The 25,681-nt window shown below is 44.2% G+C and overlaps 1 protein-coding gene across 1 annotated transcript in view; it reads right to left on the bottom strand.

The window, feature by feature from the left end:
- The window catches only part of HAUS6 (HAUS augmin like complex subunit 6), a 75,454-nt gene extending 50,227 nt beyond the window's left edge, over window positions 1-25,227 (bottom strand). The window contains exons 1-9 of the mRNA XM_082243877.1: window positions 25,057-25,227; window positions 22,831-22,926; window positions 19,631-19,709; window positions 19,367-19,499; window positions 18,473-18,620; window positions 3,630-3,692; window positions 1,575-1,629; window positions 1,149-1,322; window positions 745-938 (exon numbers count right to left, since the gene is read on the bottom strand). Of these exons, the coding sequence (XP_082100003.1) occupies window positions 745-938; window positions 1,149-1,322; window positions 1,575-1,629; window positions 3,630-3,692; window positions 18,473-18,620; window positions 19,367-19,499; window positions 19,631-19,709; window positions 22,831-22,926; window positions 25,057-25,190 (1,076 nt within the window). The 5' untranslated portion in view covers window positions 25,191-25,227. The remainder of the gene's footprint in view (window positions 1-744; window positions 939-1,148; window positions 1,323-1,574; window positions 1,630-3,629; window positions 3,693-18,472; window positions 18,621-19,366; window positions 19,500-19,630; window positions 19,710-22,830; window positions 22,927-25,056) is intronic.
- Between the last annotated feature and the right edge of the window lie 454 nt (window positions 25,228-25,681).

The following is a 25,681-nucleotide window of genomic DNA, read 5'->3' as shown; positions in this document are numbered from 1 at the left end:
ATGGTTTCCCAATAAAATGAACATTCCACCACCATATTGAGCAAAATTCCCTTATCAAAATTAAAACCTCAGGTATGCAGTAATTTAGATTATATTTGTACACAAGGAGGTACATCGGAATGGTCACCTACACAATTATTTTGAATGGTGGACATAAACAGGGAAAGGGTCCATATTTAGAAAGGCCAAGTTCACTGTAAAATACATATAAAATATCAACTTCAGGATGATTGGCATTTTAAATTTTTAAAATGTGTTTTGACCATTGTATAATAAAAATTGTTTTGATATTTTTATACACAAGCTGAATGACTAGCTTCATAGGTTGGATAACAGAGATAATAGAGCGGAGAAACAATTCTATTTCAAATTGTACGTATAGAAGTAGATCCAACCGGGACTCAATGTGGTATTGAGTTAGTACCCACCCATATCCATTCCACTCAACTTATGTGAAAATGTAAAATACTTACAATTTTTAATTAAAAAAAAAAAAAAAAAAAAAAAAAAAAAAACACCACCACAAAAACAATTCAACACACCAAAACATTGATAGGTAACCCTAATAGCCAATAAAACCATGCAAAATACACAGCTATACCACCTCTGAAGGAGGAAGTGGCATTAACTGATCTGTTAAATTGAACTGCTTAGGAGGTAGGAGACACTGACACACCAACTCCAAAAACAGTTTTACTGTCTCATGAATTCTGCAGCTTTTTGTAGATTTAATATTTGTCTCACCTTGTGTGTCTTAGCCTTGTAAGAACTTCAGTTTCAAACTTGGCCTTTGCCGCAAGGTACTGGCGATCCACCTGAAGTTTTTGGCCACCATTGCAACTCTGTTCTAATTTGATTACTTTTAGGGCTTCATTTAGGAGCTGGACAATGGTTATAAGGTTCACTTTTCCGGCTTCATACACATTTTCTATTTGCAACTAACATGAAAAAAAAAAAAAAAAAAAAATCAAGATAAAAATGACAATGTCAGAGAAAAAAAAAAAAAAACACGCCTTAAGTGTTAGACATAATGCAGCCCTTAAAGATGGATTCCACTCAGTTTTGCCCTCTGTTTACTGAGTGGAGACATGTCACTCTGAAAGGAAAGAACTAAAAACAGAACGAGTAACTTTGGAGGAGATACTTACCCTATGCATTTCATTTTCAATTCTGCTCACCAATGCACTGGGAATGTTTAGGGAAATCTTTGATCCATCCAAACAGTACTGATCAACATCTCCAACAACAACAGAATCCACAACTTCCACCTCTTTTTCCACAGATTTCAGGTTCCCTATAATGTTCTCCCATAACTGTCGCACCTTAGGCATTAAAAAAAAAAAAAAAAAAAAAAAAAAAAAAAAACACATAGCTGTAAACAATTTTATCCCATGGGGCCATGCAGATATATCCAGGATTTCTACACATTTGTTTTTTTTGCAGCTAAAAACAATAGATATGAACAAGACATTTGCATACTTTTTAAATACAAAAAAAATAAATAAATAAAATACGGCCCACAAATTTTTTTTTTTTTTTTTAATATTTTAGCATAGATGCCCGTGTGTACATACCTCCTTTATTTTATCTTTCTTCTTTTCACCATCAGTTGTTTCATTTTGTGTTGCTCTGAAATAGTAAACATAATGTGTTAGAAATTACCTCATGCAGCTCAGAAACTTTACTGCAAGTACAGACGAAAAATCATGCAGGAGCATAGTTTTAAAAAAGAGAAGTTGACATTTGGGAACATGTAAACATGTATATCTCGCCGATTTTCCCCCAACCCAGGCCGGGGATCTTCTCCCTGCACCCGCTTTCACAATTTGAATATGGTTCAGCACGGCCGCATCATTCAGTCACAGATCTCTGAATGAACTAACTACAAGTACCGACATCCATTTCAGGAGATGGCTTGTAGTTCTCAAACTACCAGGGTGCTAGTAAGCGCTCTAGGCAGTTTGAGTCTTCCTGTCATTGTCTAACTACCTGCTTGTACGAGGTACAAGCAGACAGATGCACAGTGGCTGCAGGAGCCCGAAATTGCATCTGTCACCTGCTGATCACAAGTGCATTTATTTAAAAAAAAAAAAAAAAGGGAACTTATCCTTTTCAAGTTATAAATAAAACAGGCCATAGTTTGACAAATGAAAGACACAGCCAGAATTGGAGGTCTTAAGCTGCCAAGCACTCCGATCAAAGGCCACTAGTATGATCTTTAATAGCACAAGCGTTAGCTGGCCCATCAAATCTTTCATTAACTGCTGCTCCTAAATGTAGTAGATGTTGTAACATGTCCTTACAACCTGCAGTATATGTACTACACAGATATTTTAGAGAGTTAAAGTGGGAGTAAAATCCCTTGTATGATTTTTACCTTTAAGTAAGCCTATAATAAAGCTTACCTAAAGGTACAGGAACTCTCTCCTATACGTGCACCGTTTAGAAGATATTTACTTTAAATGCAACTGGCGCATGCACTCTGCAGGAACGGAATACCTGTGCAATTCCAAAATATTTGACTAGGTATGAAAAAGCAAGGCGTTTTAAAGGTGCTTCATAAAAGATCAGAAAAATTTCAATCTTTCAAGAGCCACCATAAGCAAAGAGGTTTTAGAATTAAACACATTACAATAGAGATTCACAAAATTTTGGGTTAACATCAGAACACTAAGAAGGGAAATCTTCCAATGGGGACACTAGTTTTGGTGAAACACTGGAATTCCCTCACTTTGAAGGGATTTCCTCTAATCTCTTGGCTATAGCAAGTGAAAGGTAATCTCCCCAATGGGACACAGATTGGAGACCACCACCATTAGAAATATACAGATTCAGTGCATTTCATATATGAGGCCTCAGACATGAGCAGGACTCGAAAGCCCTACTCTTAAGCTATCTATTCCACATTCATGATCAAATACTACAAGACTTTAACCAAACTACATGCACTAGCTCTAATGTCGTGTATTTAAGTACAGAAAGACATGGCATACTGCAGAAGCATGAGGTCAGAGTTGTGGTGTATTATCCAAGGCTTCATTCACATATGCCTTCGCCCAATAGGACAAGAATGAGCTATGTGTTTATGCAGGTTGCGCTGCCATGTGCTGCGTGCAGGCAGGCCACTAAGTGTATAGGGACACAGCAGCTGCTCATCCTAAATTTGACAGGCATGCCGATGTGTGACAACACCACGTCTGCTACTAAAGTTAGTTGCTTCTCCAAAACTAGGGTACTAAAAAAAGTTATTTGTAGCCAAGAAGAGCCCAAATATCCAACTCCTTCAGGTCTATGGTGTCTGAAACCATGGGGGAGCACACACTGGAAGGCCCCTGCTGCAACTAGCATGAAGGCTTGTGGGAAAACAAACAGTAAAAACACAACAGATGACTAGATGGGTGTGCTTTTTGATTGTGGATGATGCGTTTTCTGTTTTAGGTAGGCAGAGTGCCCCCAATTTCAGAAAAAAAAAAAAAAAAAAACACACTTAAAAATTACCCCTGCAGTATTAATTTTCCTGCATAATTCTATTGATTTTACCTACTTGGTGGTAATTGCTTAACTTAACCTGTATGGACGACCCCCTTTAAACACACACCTTTAGTTAAACAAGGTAATTAGTTACCTACCTGCACTGGTTCTGCAAAGCCCCATACTCAGACCGCAACTCCCTTATCTGCTTTACGAGCAACCTTAAAAAAAAAAAAAAAAAAAAAAAAAAAAAACATTTAGAAACTTATTTAAAAATTACAGCACTGCAGTAGAAGATTTAACCTGCTTTTCTCCAGAGCCAAGTATCGCTTCTGTAATTTTTTTTTTTTTTTTTTTTTTTTTTTAACCAAAAAGTAAAGCGCTGTCTTTAGGTCTTGTTTACGTGCATCAATGCCATGTGTTTATGCTCCATTTGTTAAGCATTTTTAAAGCCTCATAAGCACCCTTCAACACCCGCCTTGAACATTACCATGGCACCACACAGTGCAGTTCAGACAGGAGCAGTGGTGCTGTACGGTGTTAAAAATTAAGCAGCATGTTCCATTCACAATGCTCTCTAACAGCACCTAAAGCCTTTAAATCGAGTTAGTGAAACATTTATAAAGTGTTAACTAGGCACTGGGGGAGAGAGGGGAAGCTCCTGCATACTGGCGTGCACTTGGAAATAGAGAACAATGACAAAGTAGCACAAGCCACTTCCTCTTTGCACAGAGCAGTCATGTGGTAACACAATTTGCTGATGGATCCAACAAGAAAAGTGATATGGAAATTGGATACTCAAGTACAAAAGAAGAAAAGAAAAAAAAAAAAAGAAACCAAATTAAAAAGGATCAAAAGCAGTTGACCAAACACCAAATGATAGCATGCACCACATCCAAAGTGTGAAGAACCTTATCCTCCCAAGTCTACAGTTTAAGGGTCCATGTACACGGGACGCTGGAAATGGCCGTTTAGGAGCAGTTGGGCATTTTTTTCAGAAGCCCCTGAACATCTACATTTTATCTTATCTGTCCATGTACACCAGGTCGTTTACAGTCATTTGCAGGCAGTTGCGTTCAGGGACTTTTTTTAGAACGCAATTATTTGCGTTCGAACGTGTGTTTCCCGGCGTTTCAAACGCACAAACGCGTCCGAACGTTCGCGTTTTTCCATTTTAAAGGGGAATAATTTTTTTGACCTCTAGGAACGCTTCTAAACGCAAACGCCGCTAAACGCGGGTACAAACGCGACCGAATGGACGTTTAAAACATCCTAAAAATTCCAGCATTCAAAGGGACTTTTAACAACGTCCCGTGTACATGGAGCCTAAGACAGAAAAACAGCAATAATGTCCTGGTTGAGATGGGGCAAAGAAAAACGCATGCAAAAACGACAACTGGTGCCATATAAAACCCCCTAGCCAGAGTCACCAAGTCAGCCAAGTACCAGGAATACTTCCTCAAAAAAAAGGTAAGAGTGGAAAGACTGAAATATAAAGACAAAAACCACATATGTACGTGCATTCTTTTATGTGCTCCCATTGAAGTCTATGGGCCAAGCATGCACTATGCTGCACCAAATTAAGCACATGTCAATGTGAACAGGCATAAAGACTAATGCCCCATACACACGTGCAGATTATCTGCAGACTTTTGTCTGCAGACTTACCTTTTCTATGTAGTGCAAGGGCCTGCCGGATTGCATACAAATTGAAAGTGTTTAGGTTTGACCTCATATTATATGGTTTTGGTAAGTCTGCAGACAAAAGTCTGCAGATAATCTGCACGTGTGTATGGGGCATAAGGGTTGGAAGAAAGCTCAGACCATCCGACAATCTAGAAGAGCCAATGATCATCCAACTACGTGTCCACAATATCAGGGTACCTAGTTCACCTGTAAGCCAGCAAACACAGGAGAGGGAGGGAGACTATAAACAGCAGAAAGGCATAAGTTAAAAAAAAAAAAAAAAATAACAGATCCCATGGTTTCAGAGCATGCACCACGAGCACTAAAGATCCTAAGGTCCTGCAGACGAACCCATCCATCCACCTGTGCATTGAATCTGGATGCCAAAAGATACACATCTGGGGTGCCCAACTATGTGAATTTGTAAAATTACTTGGGTAAAGGACCCATTCCCCCAGACAGTTGTTGGCGGCAGAGAAAAAAAAAAATTGCCGTCCATTTTTCCAAACCTGAATTGTGGAAGGTAGACAGTGCAGGAACATGAAGTTCCACCCATGACCAGGTAAAGGTCCACTTCCGTTGAGATTGAAGCTCAACTTCTGGTATCTCCTTGATGAAATATATCCCTTAACACCACAGTGTAGACTGGACCCTTACTAGAAGGCTCTTCAGCTGCACAGAGCAATGCAGTAGGGCAAGGAGACTCACTAAATCCCAGGATGTTGATGGGCAACGGCATCTCCTGCGGAGACCAAGTTCCCTGAAACAAGAGTATGTCCAGTACTCCCATCTCAACTCCTGAAGTTAGCATCTGCCATCAAGACCCTCCAGGGAAATAAACAAAAAAAAAAAAAAAAAACCCCCCCCCCCACACAATTTTCCCATCTTCAGCATCTGTGCCGATACACTCCAGGCCAGAGACCTTCTTGTGCTGGTGAAACAGGGAATCCAATTACTGCATTCTAGTGTTCCAAGCCCTTAAGACCATCCATTTGTAGGGGCCTGGACAGAAAGGTGGCCAAAAACAATGTCTCAAAAGAAAGGCTACCATCTTTCACAGAACCCTCACGCAAATTGAGGGAATTGTTATAGTTACAAGTTTACCTGAGCCCTGCAAGACATGCGTCCATGAGTATCACTCTCGTCTGGACAATTAATGAACACTATGGGAATTGTTGACAGGTTGAACGGCATTGCCACAAAAGTTAAGCGACAGTCCTCCACCGCAAAACCTTTGGTTAGGCAGAAGGATCTCAATGCACATGTATCTTGAGGTCCAGTGATGTAAGGGCCTGAGGTAGAGAAAGGAAAACCCTTTTTGAATTAGGAGCAGCAAGTTTTTAAACCATAGACTTCACCTTCTATTCCAAGGGGGTAACAAAATAGTCATACCCAGTCACCTACTGGATGAAAACATCCAAGCAGGAAACACCAAAACGTTCCCATTTAAAAGGTGAAATGTTCCACATTTTTAGCAAGGTATTCCTGATGACAAGACTTAAGCCATAAAATCCTGCACAAGTGTACAGATTAAAAGTTGCTGGATGGAGTCTTTAAAGCATCCAAACTCATGGCAATTTAAAGATCCTCCGTATTCAGTATCTAAATTACCTAGTCTCTTCATTCCATGAGCCCTGATGTTAATACTTTGGCACACGCTATCTACTGCAACAGTCAAACGTAAAATTGCTGTAACAAGTAAGAAAAAAAAAAAAAAGGAAGAAGCCTAGAATAAAGCTTCTAGATGTTTGTACAAGTCATGCTTAAATACCAGGACCTCCCCCCACTGGGCATGCAAGTAATAAAGAGACTGCCAGATCCAAACAAGGGCATGCCCCATTTAAGGGCTCTTTCACACAGGCGGACCCCATTCAGATCCGCCTGTCCGTTTTGGCGAATCTGAACGCTCTCCCCATGCATCCCTATGGGGCATCGGATGTCAGCGGAGACATGTCCGCTGACATCCAATCTGTCAAATCTGGCCGGATGGAAACCCTATTTCCAATTCCGTCCAGCGGATCAGACCGACGGTCCGTTCCCATCCGATTTCCCCCATAGAGATGCATGGGGGAACTGACAGCTGTGTCTCCGCACACAGCTGACATCCTCCTGCTCAGAGGGGGATCGGCGGAACCTACCCCCCTTGAGAAAAACGGACTCTGTCCGATGGACGGAGTGTGTGAAAGGGGCCTTAGAGTGAACTCCTCCATGGGGTATTGTCAGGGTGAGCCCAGTTCCCATACAAAATATCCTAAGAGGATGTATACAGAGGGATCATGAATGCTGCAACTTTTGGAGTCGAGGACTTGGGAAGGTGACATTTTCAAGGATACATGCACCTTTAAAAAAAAATAACGCACATGTTTTTTTTCCCCCAAATAAAAAATACATTGGCAGCTTTTTTTTTTTTTTTTTTTTTTTTTAAAGGGTTGCCAGATTGCAGAGGCAATGCCCTGCAGACTCTCAGGACAGCTGTCTGCCTGTACCTCCGCTACGGGCAGGCAGATCAACGCACTACGAGAGTGCTCACCAGCGTCCTTGCAGTTCATTGAGAACTACAAGCCATCAGGCACAATGGCAGACAGTACTTGTAGCCTATTCATTCAAAGGGAGGAGTAAGAGATCGGGGGTGCATACTAAACACGTTACACCCTAAATACAGGCGTAACATGCAACATTCAGAAAGGTGAACTAAGCCTTTAAATTCAGTGAGTAAAGGATCAAAAGGTCCCTTAGGATATATTAAAAAAAAAAAAAAATGAAAATAAGTTAGGTACCCGATAACTTTCTAGAAAGTCTTCCAGGGCAGCAACTGATATGCATTTCCTGTTTTAGGTGGGAGGGAGGAGACATATCTACCAATTTAAAAAAAAAAAAAAGCAGTCACATACCTCAGTGCCTCAATAACTTTCAAGTTATGGGAGGAACAGGCAAATGTATACTATCCATCCTTAAAACTTACAACTAAAAAAATAGGGGAGGGGTATGAGTGATGCCCTGGAAGACTTCCTAGAAAAAGTTACCAGGTACCCAACTCCATTTTTCTCAAGTCTTCTTCCAGGGCAGCATCTGAGGGGATTTGGAAAGTAATACTACTGGGGGGATGGTCTACAGTTTGAAGGACCTTTCCACTGAAAAGACTGGTCTTGGCTGTACAGGAAATCTATTCCATAATATTTTGTAAGGGTACTGACACCTCGACCAGGTTGCCACCTCGCAGACCTTGTCTGGTGTAACTTTCCACCTGTGGGCTGTGATCCCCTTGGGTGGTACCTGGTTGAGATTGGTAGATGTAAGAGATGCTAGTCTGATCTGCCAACTTCGTGGAACTATTGGAAGGGGTCAGCCTCTGTCCATACTGATGTCAAAGATTTGGGAAATGACCACGGACTCCACTGAGAGGTGCTACCTATAACTATTAAGAGTAGCAGGGAACCCCTAATCAGCATTTAGGAATCATACTGAAATTACTCCGTGGGCCATTGGCATAATACTCCACTCACTGGAGACAATAGGGACCAAAAACACCCTACAGCGGTGATCTGATTGCAACCATAAAAAACCGCTTAGTGTCATTGGCCCCGGGACCACCCAGGCACTGTAATCATGGAGACGCTGCTTTCCATCCCTGGTTGGGTCTGAAAATAGCTAAGATCACCCATATCTGAATTGGAGTGAACTACTATAGAGACTGGAGCATAAAACATAGTAGAATTCCATGATACCTAGACCATAATTACCACTGCAACTCCTGAGGTGTCCAAATAGCTACCTAAAGCATGGACTAAGAACACCCTTGACCATCAGCAATACGCGAGAACAATCATACATTACATTCTTGCATACGCAATATAAAAAAAAACTGTCCCCTCATCTGAAAGCAAATGTCAGGTGTTCTTCCTGTGTATTAAGTCTCTCTCCTCCCCAAAGAACTCTGGCACTAGTTGTGATACTGGTATGAAGTAGAGTTGGGTAGATCCCTGCTTGAAGAGACTGAGCCTGTAGCAGTAACAGAATAACCTGTTCATGTTTATCGTTACACCACCTTCTCTTAAGGACGACCATCAGAAAACTAAGTCCTGCTAGATCAGCTCAGGCTGGCCCCTTCTGCAGGTATATCTACAGTATCTCACAAGTGGGAACCCCCCTCATTTTTATAAATATTTTATCATATCTTTTCACGTGACGACACTGAAGAAAATACAATTTTTGTAAGATCTTACAGTAAAATCTTTTTCTCTGTCTATCAACACACAGCCTGATCATCAGCTGAATGGGTTATGCTGCCCCCTGCAGGAGTAGCCTAGGCAGTACAAACGTTTTACATGTACACACCCACGGGGCTGAGCCCGCAGGCATAAACACTCAGCTCAGCACACCAGTTCAGTTGCAAGCAGTGAAGAAAAAAAAAAAACACATCCCCAAATAAGAGGGGCGGCAGCTGCGTCTGTCAATGGACTTGAGAAAAATATTTTATAGTAAAATCTTACAAAAAATCGTATTTTCTATTGTCAATCGACAGACGCAGCCTGATCAGCTGAATGGGATGTCCCAAAGCATTGTAGGCACGATGGATGGAAAGAACGCAGCCGGAAAGTTACGTAAATTCCAAAAGGCTAAACTTAGCCAACCGGGTAACCTGAAGCTCAACCAAACAACAGGAGCACACCCAGGTAAAGACCCCAAAGAGAAACATTCTCTGACGAAACAGCAGCCTGCAAAACCCTGCAGCCAAAGAGGCATTCAAAGATGCTAACAAATCCACTCTGTAGAATTTAGTAAAAACAAGAGGCACTCAGCGCTCTAGTAGAAGGCACCTTCAAAAGGGAAAGGAGAAACCTGACCCTTGATGGAATAAGCCTGAACAATCGTCTGCCTGATCCATCTTGATATGATCACAGCAGACTCAGACAAACCTTTGCGAGGGCCATCTGTAAGAACAGAGTCCGATTTTCGAAAGGACTCCGTAACCGTCAGATTAAAAAAAAAAAAAAAATTGAATCGCCCAGACCACATCCATGGAATGAAAGGCAACTTCATTGGGATGCTTAGGACATAAAAAGGCAGGCAACACGATGTCTTCATTAAGGAGAAAATCTGACACCATTTAGGGAGAAAAGACAGATTAGGTCGGAGGACCACTTTATCCCTGTGGAGTCTGGACCACCAAATAAGACAGACAGGACAGCGCCACCAACTCAAATACTCTGTGAGCAGAAGTAATGGCCACTAAGAAGGCAACTTTCTGCGACAAAGAAAGCAGAGAAATCTCCCTATTCTGAATATTCTCATAAAGGAGGCTTTTGAAGAACAGACCACACCAGATTGAAATCCCACAGAGATAACGGAGACCTCCTCGGAGGAGCCAGATGATGCACCCCTTGAATAAAAGTGCGAATTAAGCTATTGGTAGCCAATGGACGTTGGAAGTAAATGGCCAAGCAGAAACCTGACCCTTGATAGTGCCCAATGCAAAGTGCTACTCAACTCCTTTTTTGTAAAAAAGGCCAAAACCCTAGCTATAGAAAACAAGCGAGGGTTCAGCTGCAGCGATCACACCATGAATTGTACGATTTCCACGTACGATGATAGATCTTCCTAGATGTCGATTTCCTTGCCTTCAAAAAGGGTAGGAATCACTGAGTTGAAAATACCACTATCCCTCAACAGCTTGCTTTCAAACAGCCAGGCCATTAAAGCCAGCGACCGTAAAGCAGGATGGTAGATCGGTCCTTAAGACGAGACAGCAGATCTTCCAGTAGAGAAAGTCGCCATGGAGGATCCACGACCAGTTTTACCAAATTCTGCGTACCAAGACGGCCAAGGCCAGTCTGGTGCCACCAGAACGACTGGAATGCCTTCCACTGCCGAGCGGAGGGAAGGCATAAGTCAGGCAATATCGGCTCCAAGAAGCCACCAGATGAGATGAGATGCAAACAGATCCACCTCCAGAGTCCCCCACCGGGCATACAGGAGATGAAACACTGCCGGATGAAGGGACCATTCCCCTTAATCAACACCTGGTGACTCAGGTAATCCACCTGCCAATTCTCCAAAGCCGGAATGTGGACTGCGGAAAGAGCTGGAACATTGGCTTCCGCCCAAACCAGAATCCTGGCCACCTCCTTAGCCGTCAGGGCACTCTTGGTGCCCCCTTGATTGATGAAAGCCACAGCCGTGGCTCAAACTAATCTTCTGGTCCAATGACCAAGGATCCCTGTTCCAGTTTGCCAGTCTTGAGTGAAACTGAGCAAACAGGACTGCTTCGAAGGTTGACACCATCAAGTCTAGAGCCCTCCTGCAAGTCCGCAAGAAGTCTGATCGGTTTCCATCAGCAACCGGATCGTCCTCTGCAGTTTCTGAAGCTTGTCTAAGGGAAGAAAGACCCCTTGCCAGAACAGAGTCAGCCCCAGATAAGTGACCCGTACGGATGGAGTCAGCAGATTTCTGGATATTGACCGTCCACCCGAATTCCTGAAGGGTCTGAACCATAATGGGGATGTTGCCCAACAGAGCCGAATAGGAGACTGCTCGCAACAGGAGATCATCCAGATATCCCACAATTGAGATACCTCGCTGACGTAACAAGGCCAGCACAGGGGCCAGGACCTTGGTAAAGACTCTGGGAGCGGAGGCGAGACCAAAAGGGTAATGTCACAAATTGATAATACTCCTCTGCCACCGCAAAGTGGAGGAATCACGTTCGTCCCTTGAATATAGGGACGTGGAGATATGCATCCTTGATATCTATGGAGGCCATAAAATCCCCCTGGTTCAAAGATGCCACCACTGACCTAATGGACTCCATTCAAAACTTCTGCACCCGTACAAAGCGGTTCAGAGCCTTGAGATCCAGGATGGACGCACCTTGCCCTCCTTTCTGGGTACCGTGAACAGGTTTGAATAGAAACCCTGAGAGCGCTCCTGCGGCCGAACCGGCACAATCACCCCCTTGAGCCAAGAGATCTTGCACAGCTTCCTGAAGATCCTTCAAATGCTTCGGACACAGGTGAAGACTTGGACAGAAAAAACCTGTTTCCCGGCCGGGACCAAAATTCTATCTTGTACCCAGAACATACCAGCTTGCAAACTCAATTGTCCTGAATGAAGGAATGCCAGGGTTCCCGAAAGAAGCGCAGATGTCCCCCCCCCACCCCCGAGACTGGTGTGGGCACCCCTTCATGCTGAAAAGGACTTGTCTGCAGTACCAGACTGACTGGGTTTGGGCTTGCTCCAATGCTTTTTAGCCCCTCCAGAAGCTCTGAACAGCTTACCCTATTCTTGCATCCCGGAGGCACGAAAAAACAGTCTGAGCAGTAAAGGAAGGACACCCGCTTAGTACGGGGTGCTTTACCTTTGGAGGATTGAGGAAGAGTACCCTTCCCGTCCATCAGACCTTTGATCAACTCATACAAGGAGTCACCAAACGTTCTCCCAGAGCTTTCTTGAAAGCTTGGTCAGCCGACTAGCTCTTCAGCCAAACCATGTGTCGTAAGGCAATCCCCACAGCCGAAAATCTGGCCACCAGGGGAACCGCATCCAGGGACACATCACACAGGAACACCAGGGCCTGGGCCACATGGTCCAAAAGTTTCAGCTTTTCTGGAGGAACTATTTTAGGGTCCAAAGACCCCTTCATGGCCCCAATCCATTCCGTAACCATCTGTGAAACCAAAAGACAGACAAAAACTGGTTTCAAAATGTAACCCAACAACACGTGTAGATGCCAGGAAAGGGATTCTACCCGCCTGTCCACTGGATCCGTAAAAACCGGGGAATCTTCCACAGGCAAAATAGTAAATGTATTCAATCTGAAAACAAGGTGGTACCGTCCAACGGTTGGAAACCGTATCAGCAAAAGGATACCAGCATTTAAAGAGTTTTGGCATCACTAACACGTGCTTAACGCGCCACTATTGCGCATTCACAATATCATGAAAGGCGTCGTGACAAGGGAAAACCTTGCCAGATTTTTCAGTCTTGCAGGAGCCAAAGGCCACCCACGTCCCTGCCGGCTTCCATCAAAGCACGTTACCGTGCTGCAGCTGAAGGCAGATCCTCTTTAGCATCTGACTGCGAGGACAGCGACCCTTCAGGTGGGGGGCAACCACATCATCCTCTGAATCAGAGGATACCACCACAGAGAGGGGGAATCTTTTAGGAGGCACAGGTCCCATTATCCCCAGGAGAGGGCCCACATCCCCCCAAGGCCACCAGGGGCAACAGGGGGGAATCACATTCACTCACCATACCATGGAACAGGTGGGCTTCGCCCCCGAGCAGACCTCCTCCCACACGAAGTGGGGGTGCTGCCAGCCGAGGGGTATGCTGACACTCGGGGCATTCCAGGTCGTTGCGTCCCGCCGAGGCATCCAATCGCACCGAGGCATCCACCCATCTGGAAAAGGGCCACTGTCGTGGTGAAGCCTAGTGCGGGACTATAACCTGCTCACGCTCGTAGACCAGGCTGGGGTGACCATGGGGATCTAGATTATCCAGTGCGAAGCCCCAGCCAGCATTGCTTGAAGATCACCAGCAGAAATCCCCTGACACTAGCTAGCAAGTGAGTAAAGAGAAATAAAAATAAAAATATTCTAAAAAGAAGTTTTAAAAAAAAAAAAAAAAAAAAGGCCGCAGTCCCAGCAGGAAACCTAGGTCCTACTCCTCCTCTAGGAAAAAACAAACTGGTTTGCTGAGCTGAGTGTGGGTGAGTTTTGCCTGCCGGGACAACCCCGTTGGCATGTACATGTAAAATTTTTGTACTGTCTGGACTACTCCTGCAGGGAGCAGCATAACCCATTCAGCTGATGAAGATTAGGCTGCGTCTGATAGAGAAATGACACTTTGCTACAATGTAGTGAGTGTACAGCTTGTATAACAATGTAAATTTGCTGTCTCCTCAAAATACCACAGCCATTAACCGCTGGCAACAAAAGTACATCCCCAAGTGAACATTGGGCCTAAAGCATCAATATTTTGTATGGCCATCATTTTCCAGCACTGCCTTAACCCTCTTGGGCATGGAGTTCACCAGAGCTTCACAGGTTGCCACTGGAGACCTCTTCCACTCCTCCATGACATCACAGAGCTGATGGATGTTAGAGACCTTGCGCTTGTCCACCTTCTATTGAGGTTGCCACACAGATGCTCAGTAGGGTTTAGGTCTGGAGACATGCTTGGCCAGTCCATCGCCTTTACCCTCAGCTTCTTTGGCAAGCCAGTGGGCATCTTGTAGGTGTTTGGGGTCGTTGTCTTGGAATAGTGCCCTGCAGCCCAGTCTCCGGAAGGGGGGGGGGGGGGGGAAATCATGCTCTGCTTCAGTAGGTCACAGTACGTGTTAGCATGCACGGTTCCCCCAATAATTGTAGCTCCCCAGTGTCGGCAGCACTCATGCAGTCCCAGGCCATGACACTCCCACCACCATGCTTGACTGTAGGCAAGACACACTTGTCTTTGTACTCCTCAACTGGTTGCCACCACACACGCTTGACACCATCTGAACCAAATAAGTTCAGTTAGCAATCCAGACATTCCAGGAATGTAACTTTATAGAGACCTAAAATGATGGGATTTGCTCTGCTTTAGATCCCTTTCGCCCTTGTTCGACCTAAAAGTTGACAAGCCATGCCTGTGTAATCTTGAGGTCTATAGACCTCAAAAACGCATAAAAGTCAGGCTAAAGTAGTGCAGGAACTATTTTGAAGTTGCAGATATGAACGGTACTCAATGGAAATAGAGTACGTCTTGTCATGTGACTTGCAGTTCCAAGTCGCAGAACAAGTCACAAGTGTGAAAGGAAGGGGCCTTATGATTTACTTCTGCTCAGGGGCCATATAAAAAAAGATACAGATTGACGATATTTGAATATAGTGCCATAACAACCCAAGGCAGGTATAAGCTCAGAGTGCTAGAAAATAAAATGATAGAAACCCATAAACACAACACATAATAGAAACCCATAAACACTACACATAAAATGTGCTGCAGATCATATGAATGACCTGGCTGCCTCTGCAGTCCTGGCCCCGGATATACTATTGTATAGAAAGTAGACACTAGGATATAATGTAGTGGCCCCACATCCACTTTAGTGTAGGCACACCCTTTTATATAGTGCCATAACCTGAACACCATCTCTACTGTAGGGATGTCTGCATAAACAATTGCTTTTGAGGAGATAAGTGATATGCCATATTCCCCCGAAGCTAGGAGGACAAGAATCATGTCCAAAAAGCTACCAGTGTCAGACCCAGGGAATGTGTCTGATAATGCCTGAATATGTGGGATGATGGTCTGCTGAATGAAGCTTTAGGAGCTAGGTCTCCTGGGCAATCCATATACATGGACAGATACAACCCAGTCAGACTCCTGCCCAGAAGCCTAATCCACAAACCAGGCACATACACGTTGTCTATGGATAAAGACACCATATTGCCAACTGCATGTAGTCAAGAGTTAAAGCAGTATGCATATAATAAAAGCTTCCCAAATCATGGCTAATATACAGCTGAGGCCCATGCACAAAGTAGACTATCAATAGTATCAAAAAAAAACAGTCACAGATAATTGGCAAAAGCCTTGATCTGCAACAAGGAGAACTTAAGTTGAACATTCGCAACTAGATGTCCAGTACCCAATATTCTACTTCACGTCCATGTTGATGTCCAAACATCATAAAAATGTACACAAATCATCATATTAAGACATAGTATACTGCAAAACCATCAAGGTTTAGCAGCAAGGCCCTCCATGTGTAATTACCATCTGAATATCTTCAAATGGATGCAGTAGAAACTGAACCCCCATGTCATTCTATAAAACACACAAGGATAAAGTGTTTTGTATAGTGCACCATCATACAGAAACTTCTGGGAAAAAACCTGCTCCTAAACGAAGGCTTATTAGAAACACAGCATTTAGTTTATGAAATGCAGTCACAGATTGCAGCTTAACGTTTTATGTGAAATTCAGTAACAAAGGAAATCTAGTTGAACTACAGCCACCAGAGATCCTGCCCCCAATATATCCACTTTAGGTGTATGTTCAAGATAGACATAAAATACTAGCATACTGCAGAACCCTGAGGACAGTCATGGTGCATTAAACTAAGATACCCCCTGTTCTTCAATGAATACGCCATTGAGGTTTATGACATCAAGCAGATAGAATCCAGGCCCTAGGTAAAAACTTGTTCTGTGACTACCAATGCATTATTTATCTATCTATCCAGTGGAAGCACTTGGGGACTCCAGGTAAAAAGTGTGAAGGTGAGCACACAAGTGGTGTGTATAGTGGATACTAGTAACCCATGATAGGTACAGCTTCCACTCCTCACTGACCATGGCCAAAATGTTAAGTTGGAATGAGTCACCCATAGAGAAAAGTACACTGAAGAAAACCTGAATATCTCACTCAGGTGAGAAGCACCCAAAGTCTCAATTCCTGAGGTCTTAGGCTGGCCATACATTATACAAACCCTAATTGGATACAATTGAAAGTGTTTAGTTTTGACCTCCTATCACACGGTCTTTGGTAAATGGCAAAGGAAAATTGCACAAGATAATTGAACATGCATGGCCAGCCTTAACCTGGTCAGACCTGGTAGTAAATTAAAGCTGCTGACATCCTGAGCCTGAAAATGTGGCCAGAGCAGTGCGAAGTACACCACAAACCTGTGATAACGAGCAGTCATTAGGCACAGGTTTGGCTATGCAGCCCTTGCATTAAAGGACTAGTCCAAGCACCAGTCAGTCAATTAAATGTTGCAAGATCCACACCAAAATCAAGCACAAAAACCTGATTGCACCCAGACTGTAGCTTATCCCCTAGTAGGAGCAAAACCTCGGGGGAAGAAAAAAAAAAAAAAAAGGGTGTAACCCCCAAGGGGGGTCCTCTAGTTGCCACTGTCCTGACGCTGCCTAACCTCCCTAGAGGCTTGTGCAGGCAGTCAGACAGGGAGGCCCTTGCAACTAGCACAGAGCCTAGAAGAAAATATACTGCTTGTAGCTCCTGTTGGTCAGGAGAAAAAAAAAAAGAACCGAGGCATGTGACGGCCATTTAAAATAGTGGATAATGCGTTTCCTGTTTTAGGTGGGAGGAGACCTCTCTCTCAGATGCTGCTCCGGAAGGAGACTTGAGAAAAAACCCTGAGCATGGGGTTCTTAATGAGAAAAATTCCTTGGACAAGGGTTATACTACACCCACTTCCCCATCTTGCTCTACCTTGTCCTCCTCTCCCTTAATAAGGAAGGAGGAGGAGGAGGAAAGGGGGGGGGGGGGGGAGACCTTCACCTGCAAACAAGTATTCCAGAAAGCTGGTAGCAGACCTTCCTGGTCACAAAGGTATCTGCAGAAGGTGCCCTGGCGTCAGCAAAAATACTTGCTAGACAGAGGCAGAGCAATATAGAACAAACTGACCCCCAGGGATTACAATGCATGGGGAGCTGCATCCAGGTTCATTTCTACCTGAAGGTACAACATATGGGACCCTCAACCCCTTCCTCATTTTATCATGAAAACATTGGCCTGCTGACATGTACAGCAGGACTCTTGCTGGGCACAGTCCAGTCATCTGATAGGGGACTGTGCCAGGAAACACTAATGCACTGGTTACCCCAGAAGTTGGCTTACTCGAACACTGCCAGTGTCCCAGCACCACCACAAGGACAGATGAGTTTGTGTGGCCTCTAATACTAGCTGTGACCAGGAGTCCCACAAGGAAGATACTGCTGCAACCTGTATACCCACAAAGAAACTCTGCTGTCAAGGAGGCTCTGCTGTGACCTGTGCCCCCACCGGCAAGGCTGCAACACAGGGCACTCACCTGTTAAGCTACAGCACCCCAAGAACGTCCAATCCTCACCAATTACGGCAGGCTTTTGCCACAAGAGCCTTCAAAAACAACAACTCCCCAGCTAAGGATCACCATCCTCAACCTATACAGTACCCTACTATATCATGGTCAGGGTCCTGTTCTGCAGGGTCCATTGCCAACCAGCAACATTACAGGCCATCCCTGTGGGGGCCTAGGTACCAATTCAGTTAAGTGCAGACAAGCTGTGGGATGAGAATCCAGAAAAACTAGCCTTTATATCCTTGCTGGAACCATTGAGAAGCTAGCTAGTTTTGTGCAGAACTGCACAGACATGACTTTCACCTTCAAACAGTAGAAAAAAACTGAAACCTTGCATAAAAATGATGTTATGTCTGGAAGGAGACTTCCTGTCTTTTTCCCAGTGTCCAATCACCTGATGGTGGCAGCAAAACATTATGCTGTGGCGTACGATTAAGAAGTCTATTTTCCAGTACTACTCACTGTGCTTTCTCCTGGTACTGCCGAATCAAAACGTTCTCCCTCTGTAGAGTGCGTAGATATCTTTGGCGTGCCACCTTATTTCTTGCCAAAACCTTTTCTGGGTCTTGAATTTGAAATTGGAGGGAATCAGGAATATAGGAATTTGTACCTACAACAAAATAATTTTCTTATTTACAAATACACACACACCCCAAAATACTTAGTAACACTACTTTTAAGTCATTGTTTCTCCTGCTAGAAAACAGTCAGCCTTCAGTGTTTTCATGCAGGGGGAACTGTATCAAGAGAAAGCTTACTCAAACATTTAGGTCCAAGTCACATGAAGCATTCCCTTTATCAAGGCATACACCAACCCTAAAGCCAAACCACAGTTTAGTTGTCTGGTTCTCATTGCCACATAGAGCTGTGCTCACAACTTAACAAGTGAAGACCATTCTATGCAGCACTCCACCTTAAGACCAGACTGGGGGGGGGGGGGGTCACAAGAAATGGTTGAATGGCACTGGACAAAAATTAAAGAAAGGCAACCAGTGGAGGACACAGAGGGTAGCACTGAAGAGTGCACGTAGTACTTGAACATGAAGGGGCCTGCCAAAGCTGGGATTACAAGCATTAATTGCAGTACATTTTTGCAATGACTTACATAATGTACAGTCACATCAGTACTTGCCCTAAAAAGCGTATAATTGAAGGACCCCATCTCAAAACATATACACAAGGCAATTTAGGCAACAACCTATAAGCTACTAGCATGGCTGGGGGTGTAGGAAGAAATCCACACAAGCGCAATGCAGAAATCTAAATGGTCAGAATCAAACTGAGGACCTCAGCGTGGCAAGGCAGAAGCGCAAACTGAAATACAAACATGCCATTTATGACAATCCAACAACGTACCTTCAACATTTCTTTTAATATGTTGTAACAAAACATATCTGGCAAAATTGTACAAGAGTTGAACAAACTTAGGACCACCAGGTGAAAGAAATATGGAAGCAGCAACTTGTGGAAAACCAGTTCCAGCATCTTCCTACAGGGAAAAGCCACAGTTACCTCACAGAACTCCAAATACTTAAATTCAAGTTGAGTAAGCACAAGAGGGGAAGAAAAGGAATAGTCACCATTGTAACAGGACTAAACAAGATTTAATACAATACTTACTGAAATCTTTCGCAGCCATTCATAGGATGCCTTTCTAAACTCAGCATCTTTCTTCTTATCCAGTGGAGGCCAACAATATCTAGGAAAGAAAAGAAATTCAGGTAAACAAAATTGCGCAAAGACCAGATCTGGACAGTCAAATTTGTCACTGATTTTGGTTACCAATCCTCAGGAAGGATGTGCTGGAACTGAAGAGAATCCAGAGAAGGGCAACAAAAATAAGGGGGACTAAAGAACCTCAGTGATGAGGAATAACCACAAGCACTAAAAACATACTCTCACTGGAGAAGAGACACTTGAGAGATAGGATAGCGATATGCTGGGATCACCATTGAGGTATTTGTATAAGAATAAAACTATTCAGCTTCAGAGAGCTTAAGACAAATGGCTACTCCATGAAATTGGAAAAGCAGTTTAACCCTAACCTCCGTAGGAGGTTTTTCACTGTCAGGGCAGTGAGGATGTGGAACTCCTTTCCACAATCAGTGGTATCGGCAGGAAGTATTGATTGCTTAAAAAAAGATGGCAGACTTACCGGTAACTATTTCCAGGACAGCCCTCTTGACGCTCTTTTTGTGTATAGCGAGAAAGAAAAAAAAAAAAAAAAAAAAAAAAAAAAAAAAAAAAAAAAAAAAAAAAAAAAAATCGCACAGGTGATAAAATACCAAAATAAAGCTCTGTTTGTGGGAAAAAAGGACGTCAATTTCATTTGAGTAAAGCGTCGCACGACCACGCAATTGTCCGTTAAAGTCATGCAGTGCCGAATCGCAAAATAGGCCCTGGTCTTTGAGTAGCCAAATCCTCCAGCGCTTAAGTAGTTAAGTTTATCAAGTTCTTAATTTATGCTTTTATCATAGATTTGGCGCTGTACACTTTTTTTGTTATTGTATTATTTGGTCTGATTTACCTATGTACTGGCTGCCTCCTAGTGACTAAGCGTGGCTTTTTTCCCCCCTTTGGTTCTGCCAGTAAATACAACCACCCAGCTGTAATAACGCTATGTGTAATATCAATTAAATTGGAGGTCTCTACCACAGGTGGACAAGGAAAGTGAATCAACCAACTGGGAGGCCATGAAGAAAGAAAGGAAGAAAAAAAAAAAAAAAAAAAAGCCCCCACTACGAGAGGCCTTAGATATAACAGATTATCCAGAAACAAACAATTCAACCTTTGGAGTACCTCTAAAAAGGTTACAGGTGGCAATAAGCAGAGGTAAAAATACAGCAGCAGAATGTATAAATAAACCCTGGACCTGAACTTAAGGTCTTGGGAAGAGTAAGCACAGCAGTCTCATGCAAACAAACTGTAGCAGAAAATGGTTACTTACACCAGGCCCAAGACACAAAATACAACATAAAACCTGAGGCCCAATACACAGACTTGTGCTAAGGCTGTAAAATCTACCCTAAGACAGACCTCTGTCACAGAGAATGCATATGCAAAGATAAACCCCACAACCAATGAGGCTTATATAGTCCGATCCTATGTGAGTGAAGGCATAGTATACCAGGTAACAAGTCCTCCATCAAGAGCTGAGAAGTTTACAGTACTATTAATCTTCTCAAGCTCTGCAGTAAGTGGGAACAGAAGTCTCAGGTGGAGATTAAACATCTGCCAACTGAGTTGTGTCAACAGATAGCAGCTGGTTCCGTGCGTAGAAAGGCAAGCCAAACACAGGTAATAGAGAAAAAATAATTATGGCTAATTGTGCTCTGTGAGCCTAAAATGGATTGGAAACACATTTCCTCCTCTTAAACTCTAGGCAACCGGTCACACCAGTGCGACTTGTTATGCCATTTGATAGTTTCAAATAGCACCCTTTGGTCCGCACTGGAAGTGGTCAAATCGGTGCGACTCCATTCGAGGCGCACCAATTTTGAAAACAGTTCCTATGCTACTTTTTGTAAGTTCAGATACAACTTGCAGAGACATCTGTGCAGGAAATCACACAGATGTCTTCCAAGTCGCACTGAAATGCTATATTGAAGTTATGTTACTTCAAGTGAGGTGGGGGGGGGTGACACATATACTGTATATTTTCTGTGTAATAGGTTTTCTGCTCTTCAGTGGGGGTTTTTTGGTTCAGAAATGCTGGGGATGGGTGGTCTTCCCCCCCCCTCTTTTTCCCCCTTCACCCCACAACCTGTGACTGACTGCCTCGTCAGCTGTACCACAGGGGGTACCCAGGGACACCTGCCGTGGGTAAAAGGACCCGTTTCCAGGCCAAAAATAACAAACTGGGGAATTATCCCCTCTTGTGCCGGTGTTTGCAGGACGCAGGAAACACAAGAACTGAGGGAGCAGCCTAGGGCGGCCTGTTTTAAACTTGTGTTTCCTGCAGGAGGTGGAGCCTATCTCATGTGACCGTCCTGGAGGATGACTAGAGAAAGTAGGTATTTACATACAGCAACCTCCAGCTTACCTGTGTCTTGCTGGTGCCTATCAAGGGCGTATGCCGCTTTCAGACATGGCCTTCGCCAGGTACAGAAGGAGAAAGAACAAAGCTACCGCCTCAATGTACTGAGCGGTCTTGGAAGGCAGTCTTGTAGAGAACCCGTGGGGGGGGGGGGGGGGGGGGGAAGTAAACCCAAAGAAACTCAGACATTCACCCAAGTTCCAGGTGATGCATCTCTTGTCATGGGGGCTGAGCTCCCAGAACAGCTAGAGAACTGACCACTGTGCCGTCATGCTTAGTGTAGTCAGTTTTTGATTTAAAAAAAAAAAAGCAGAGGGACTAGCAGGAACACCAGAGATGTTACAAAGCAGGAAGAAATACAAAGAGCACAGGATACTTTTTCATACAAGTACATGGTACAACAGGCACATATCAGGAATATGAAATTTGAGGTATACATTTAAAGCCCACCTCCAGGCAAAAAAAAAATCTAACTACTTGTTTTTTTGCTGGACCCCAATGGTCCAACAGTGGACTGTTCATGTCTATGGAGCGTGCTCATGTAAGGAACAGTCCATTTTCAAGATCACTGAAGAAAAAGGGTGCTGGACAGGTTTTGTGCAGGGAGGACTGGCGGATCAAATAAGTATATCTCTGCTGTCCTCTACCCTTAAACTAAACATGCAATTAACATTCAGTGCGGGCGTAGTCCCACTGCATAGGAAAAAGAATTGCCCAGAGTCAGGCTTTAAGAGAGCAAAATATACAGAAACATAACTAGTGCATACGTAAAATATTAGTTTACCTGAAAACCTCCTTGCACTGCACAGCATTGAGCTTCGAAAACAGAAAGTGGAAAACCACAAAAAATGCATCCTTATTGGGCTTATCAAACATGTTCCTAGAGGAGGGAAAAAAAAACAAGACGATAAAACAGGAATATGCAGAAAATTGAGGCATAGAAAAAAAAATAACAGAAGGCAGATGGCAGAAGAGAATATGTTTCCATTGTCTTAAGCCTGGCTATACAGTACATGAATTGAAATTTAGCCGGTGCAGAAGGGACTGGCTGAATTTCAATCCACAAAAAGAGTAGTGCTGCTCAGCACCCTACTCCTGCGCTCAGAACCTGGTCCTGATTTTTATCTTTTTATTATCAATAAACTCGCTGAGGATAATGCGCTAGGCTGGTGCGCCCTTTCTTTGTTTTGTATCTACTGAATTTCATTCCACGCATGGTCAGGTTGGTTGTAACATCTATCGATTTACTTGTATACAACCAGCCGGTTAGAAATGTTTTTCTCGAGCAGCACCAACAATGCTGAGGAGTAGTAAGACACCAAAGAAATATCCACACTATTGGAATACAATAGTGCTTCAGGAGAGATTCCCCCATCCACATCTTAAAAAAAAAAAAAAAAAAAAAAAAAACACTCCACTCCCTTGTGCCATGCTATGAGATGTTGCAAGTCCCACAAATTTGTCGGGATCTCAGTGCGGTGCAGCACAGAGAAGCCACGCATAGTAATAGATGGACGGACGGCACAATGAGCATTCTGTGAAGCGTGGGGAATTATGCGGCCTGTGCCGCTGACATCACAAAAATGAACTGGAAAGATTACAAATCAGTGCAGGTTAGGAGACATCTGCACACAGCCACTGGTACAGTGTTTACTAAGTATTTAAATAAGACAAGTTTGTGGGGGAGAATTAACTACCACTTAAAAAAACAGAGCTCCACCCAAAAGGGGAAGCTCCGCTTGTTTGCACCTTCCCCATTCGGCACTGTGTGTGTATGTATATCTGGTATTGACAGGTACCCGCTCTCAATTCCAGGTAAGATCGCTGATCTATAACAGTGGTACTCAACTCCGGTCCTCAGGGCCCACTAACAGGCCAAATTTTAAGTATTACCTTGGGGAGATGCAGACTAGAGTACTGCAATCACTGAGCAGCAAATGATATCACCTGGGATGTATTTCAGTTATCTTGAAAACCTGGCCTGTTAGTGGGCCCTGTAGGCCAGGGTTGAGGACCACTACTCTAACATTGCTGGCCCCTCCCCCTTGCTGCTGGTTTCCCTTACTTACAATGCTTGTGCCTGCAACTGAAGCTGATTGACAGATCAGCTCAGGGTGCCGATGTTGCAGGATCCCTGGACAGAGAAGTGTCCTTATATTCAAAGTCAGCAGCTAGTGTTTGTAACTGCTGACTTTAAGCCTAGGTGCACACTTAAATCAGAGTTCCAGCCTTTTCTGTGTTTATTAAAAGATAGCATCTACAATAAAGTGTAGCTGCTGACTTTTAATAAACACACTCACCTGTCCCACGGTCCAGCGATGCGGCCGCCCGAAGCCTCAATCCTCTCCCTCTGGTCTCGGCGGCACCGGCATCACTGATGTGGGCACCCGGCTGTAACAGCTTGCGGCTTCATAGCCAGGTACGCACTGCGCAGGCGCGAGTTGCGCTGCACGTCTTGATTGCCCAGCAATCTTCTGGGACCTCTGACATGTCCCAGAAGATTGCAGGGAGGAGAGAACTTCCGCTCAGGGCACCGCGGCGCTCCGAGCGGAAGCGGGTACCTGTAAAAACTAGGTACCCGCTCCCCCCCCCCCCAAAAAATTGACATGCCAAATGTGGCATTTCAGGGGGTTAGGACTACCTAAAGCGGAAGTTCCACTTTTTGGTGGAACTCCGCTTTAACTCCCACGATTTCAAACCGGCATTTCAGCTTGACTTTGGGGCGATTTGAAAGACATCTGTGCACACATGTCTATTAAAATCGCTCCCGAAGTCACAAAAAGTAGTGCAGGAACTACTTTTGGGAATCAGTGCGGCGCCCCAAAGTTCATGTCGCACCGATTGGGGCACTGCTATTTCCAGCAATAGGCTCCGATTTGGCATGTCAAATCAGCCCAATGTAACGGGGGATAAACGTGAGTGAAGAATGGAAAACGGGAGGCTTCCTCTGGCCTGCACAGTAAGAAAAGCAGAAGCCTAGTACAATCCCATGTAGATAGTAACCACTCACACTCCAAAGGACACATGGGCCAGCGTTTTGTTAAGTGTTGCAGCGTCTGCTCCAGCCTCGAAGCCCAGGGCCTGCAGAGTCAGCCATAGGTGCTCCTTCTTCCATGGGTGCTGGGATCGTGTGGAGCTCTGCATGCTCCCGGTCGGGGAATACACACAGGAGCCAACTGAAGAAGAAACTAGAAAGAGGAGCAGGCAAGTCCTGCTGTGAGGACTACACGAGCAGGGGTCGGGCTATTCCGGGAAGTCAGCACGTATCACGTCACCACAATAGTAAAGGTGTCTTCAGTCTTCGTGGCTCTACTCGCCGGCTGCCAGACACCGGTCGGCGGTTTCCTTCCCCTTCGTTCCAACAACACTGAAAACTTTCCTTCCTAGCGAAGAGGACGCCGCCATCTTTTCTTCCTCCGAACCGCCAAAACAGCCCGTTCACTTTAACCAATCAGCTGGCAGAGCAGCCACAGCCCTCTACTAGGAGAGGCAGGGGTGTATTCTGTAGACTCAGCCAATGGCGGGACGGCAAAGAGTAATGGGCGGGGAACGAAGCATGAAAGAAGGCGTGCAGACGTCCCCTGGCTGCGTGCGCGTCCCCGTTTGAGACAAGCTTGCTGTTGGCTGCTGTATAT

The sequence above is a fragment of the Pelophylax lessonae genome, assembly GCF_965119305.1.
Source record: "Pelophylax lessonae genome assembly, chromosome: 1".
NCBI classification, from domain to species: Eukaryota; Metazoa; Chordata; class Amphibia; order Anura; family Ranidae; genus Pelophylax; species Pelophylax lessonae.
The sequence above is the reverse complement of the archived record's forward strand: the minus strand, read 5'-3'. Positions and strand labels throughout refer to the sequence as shown.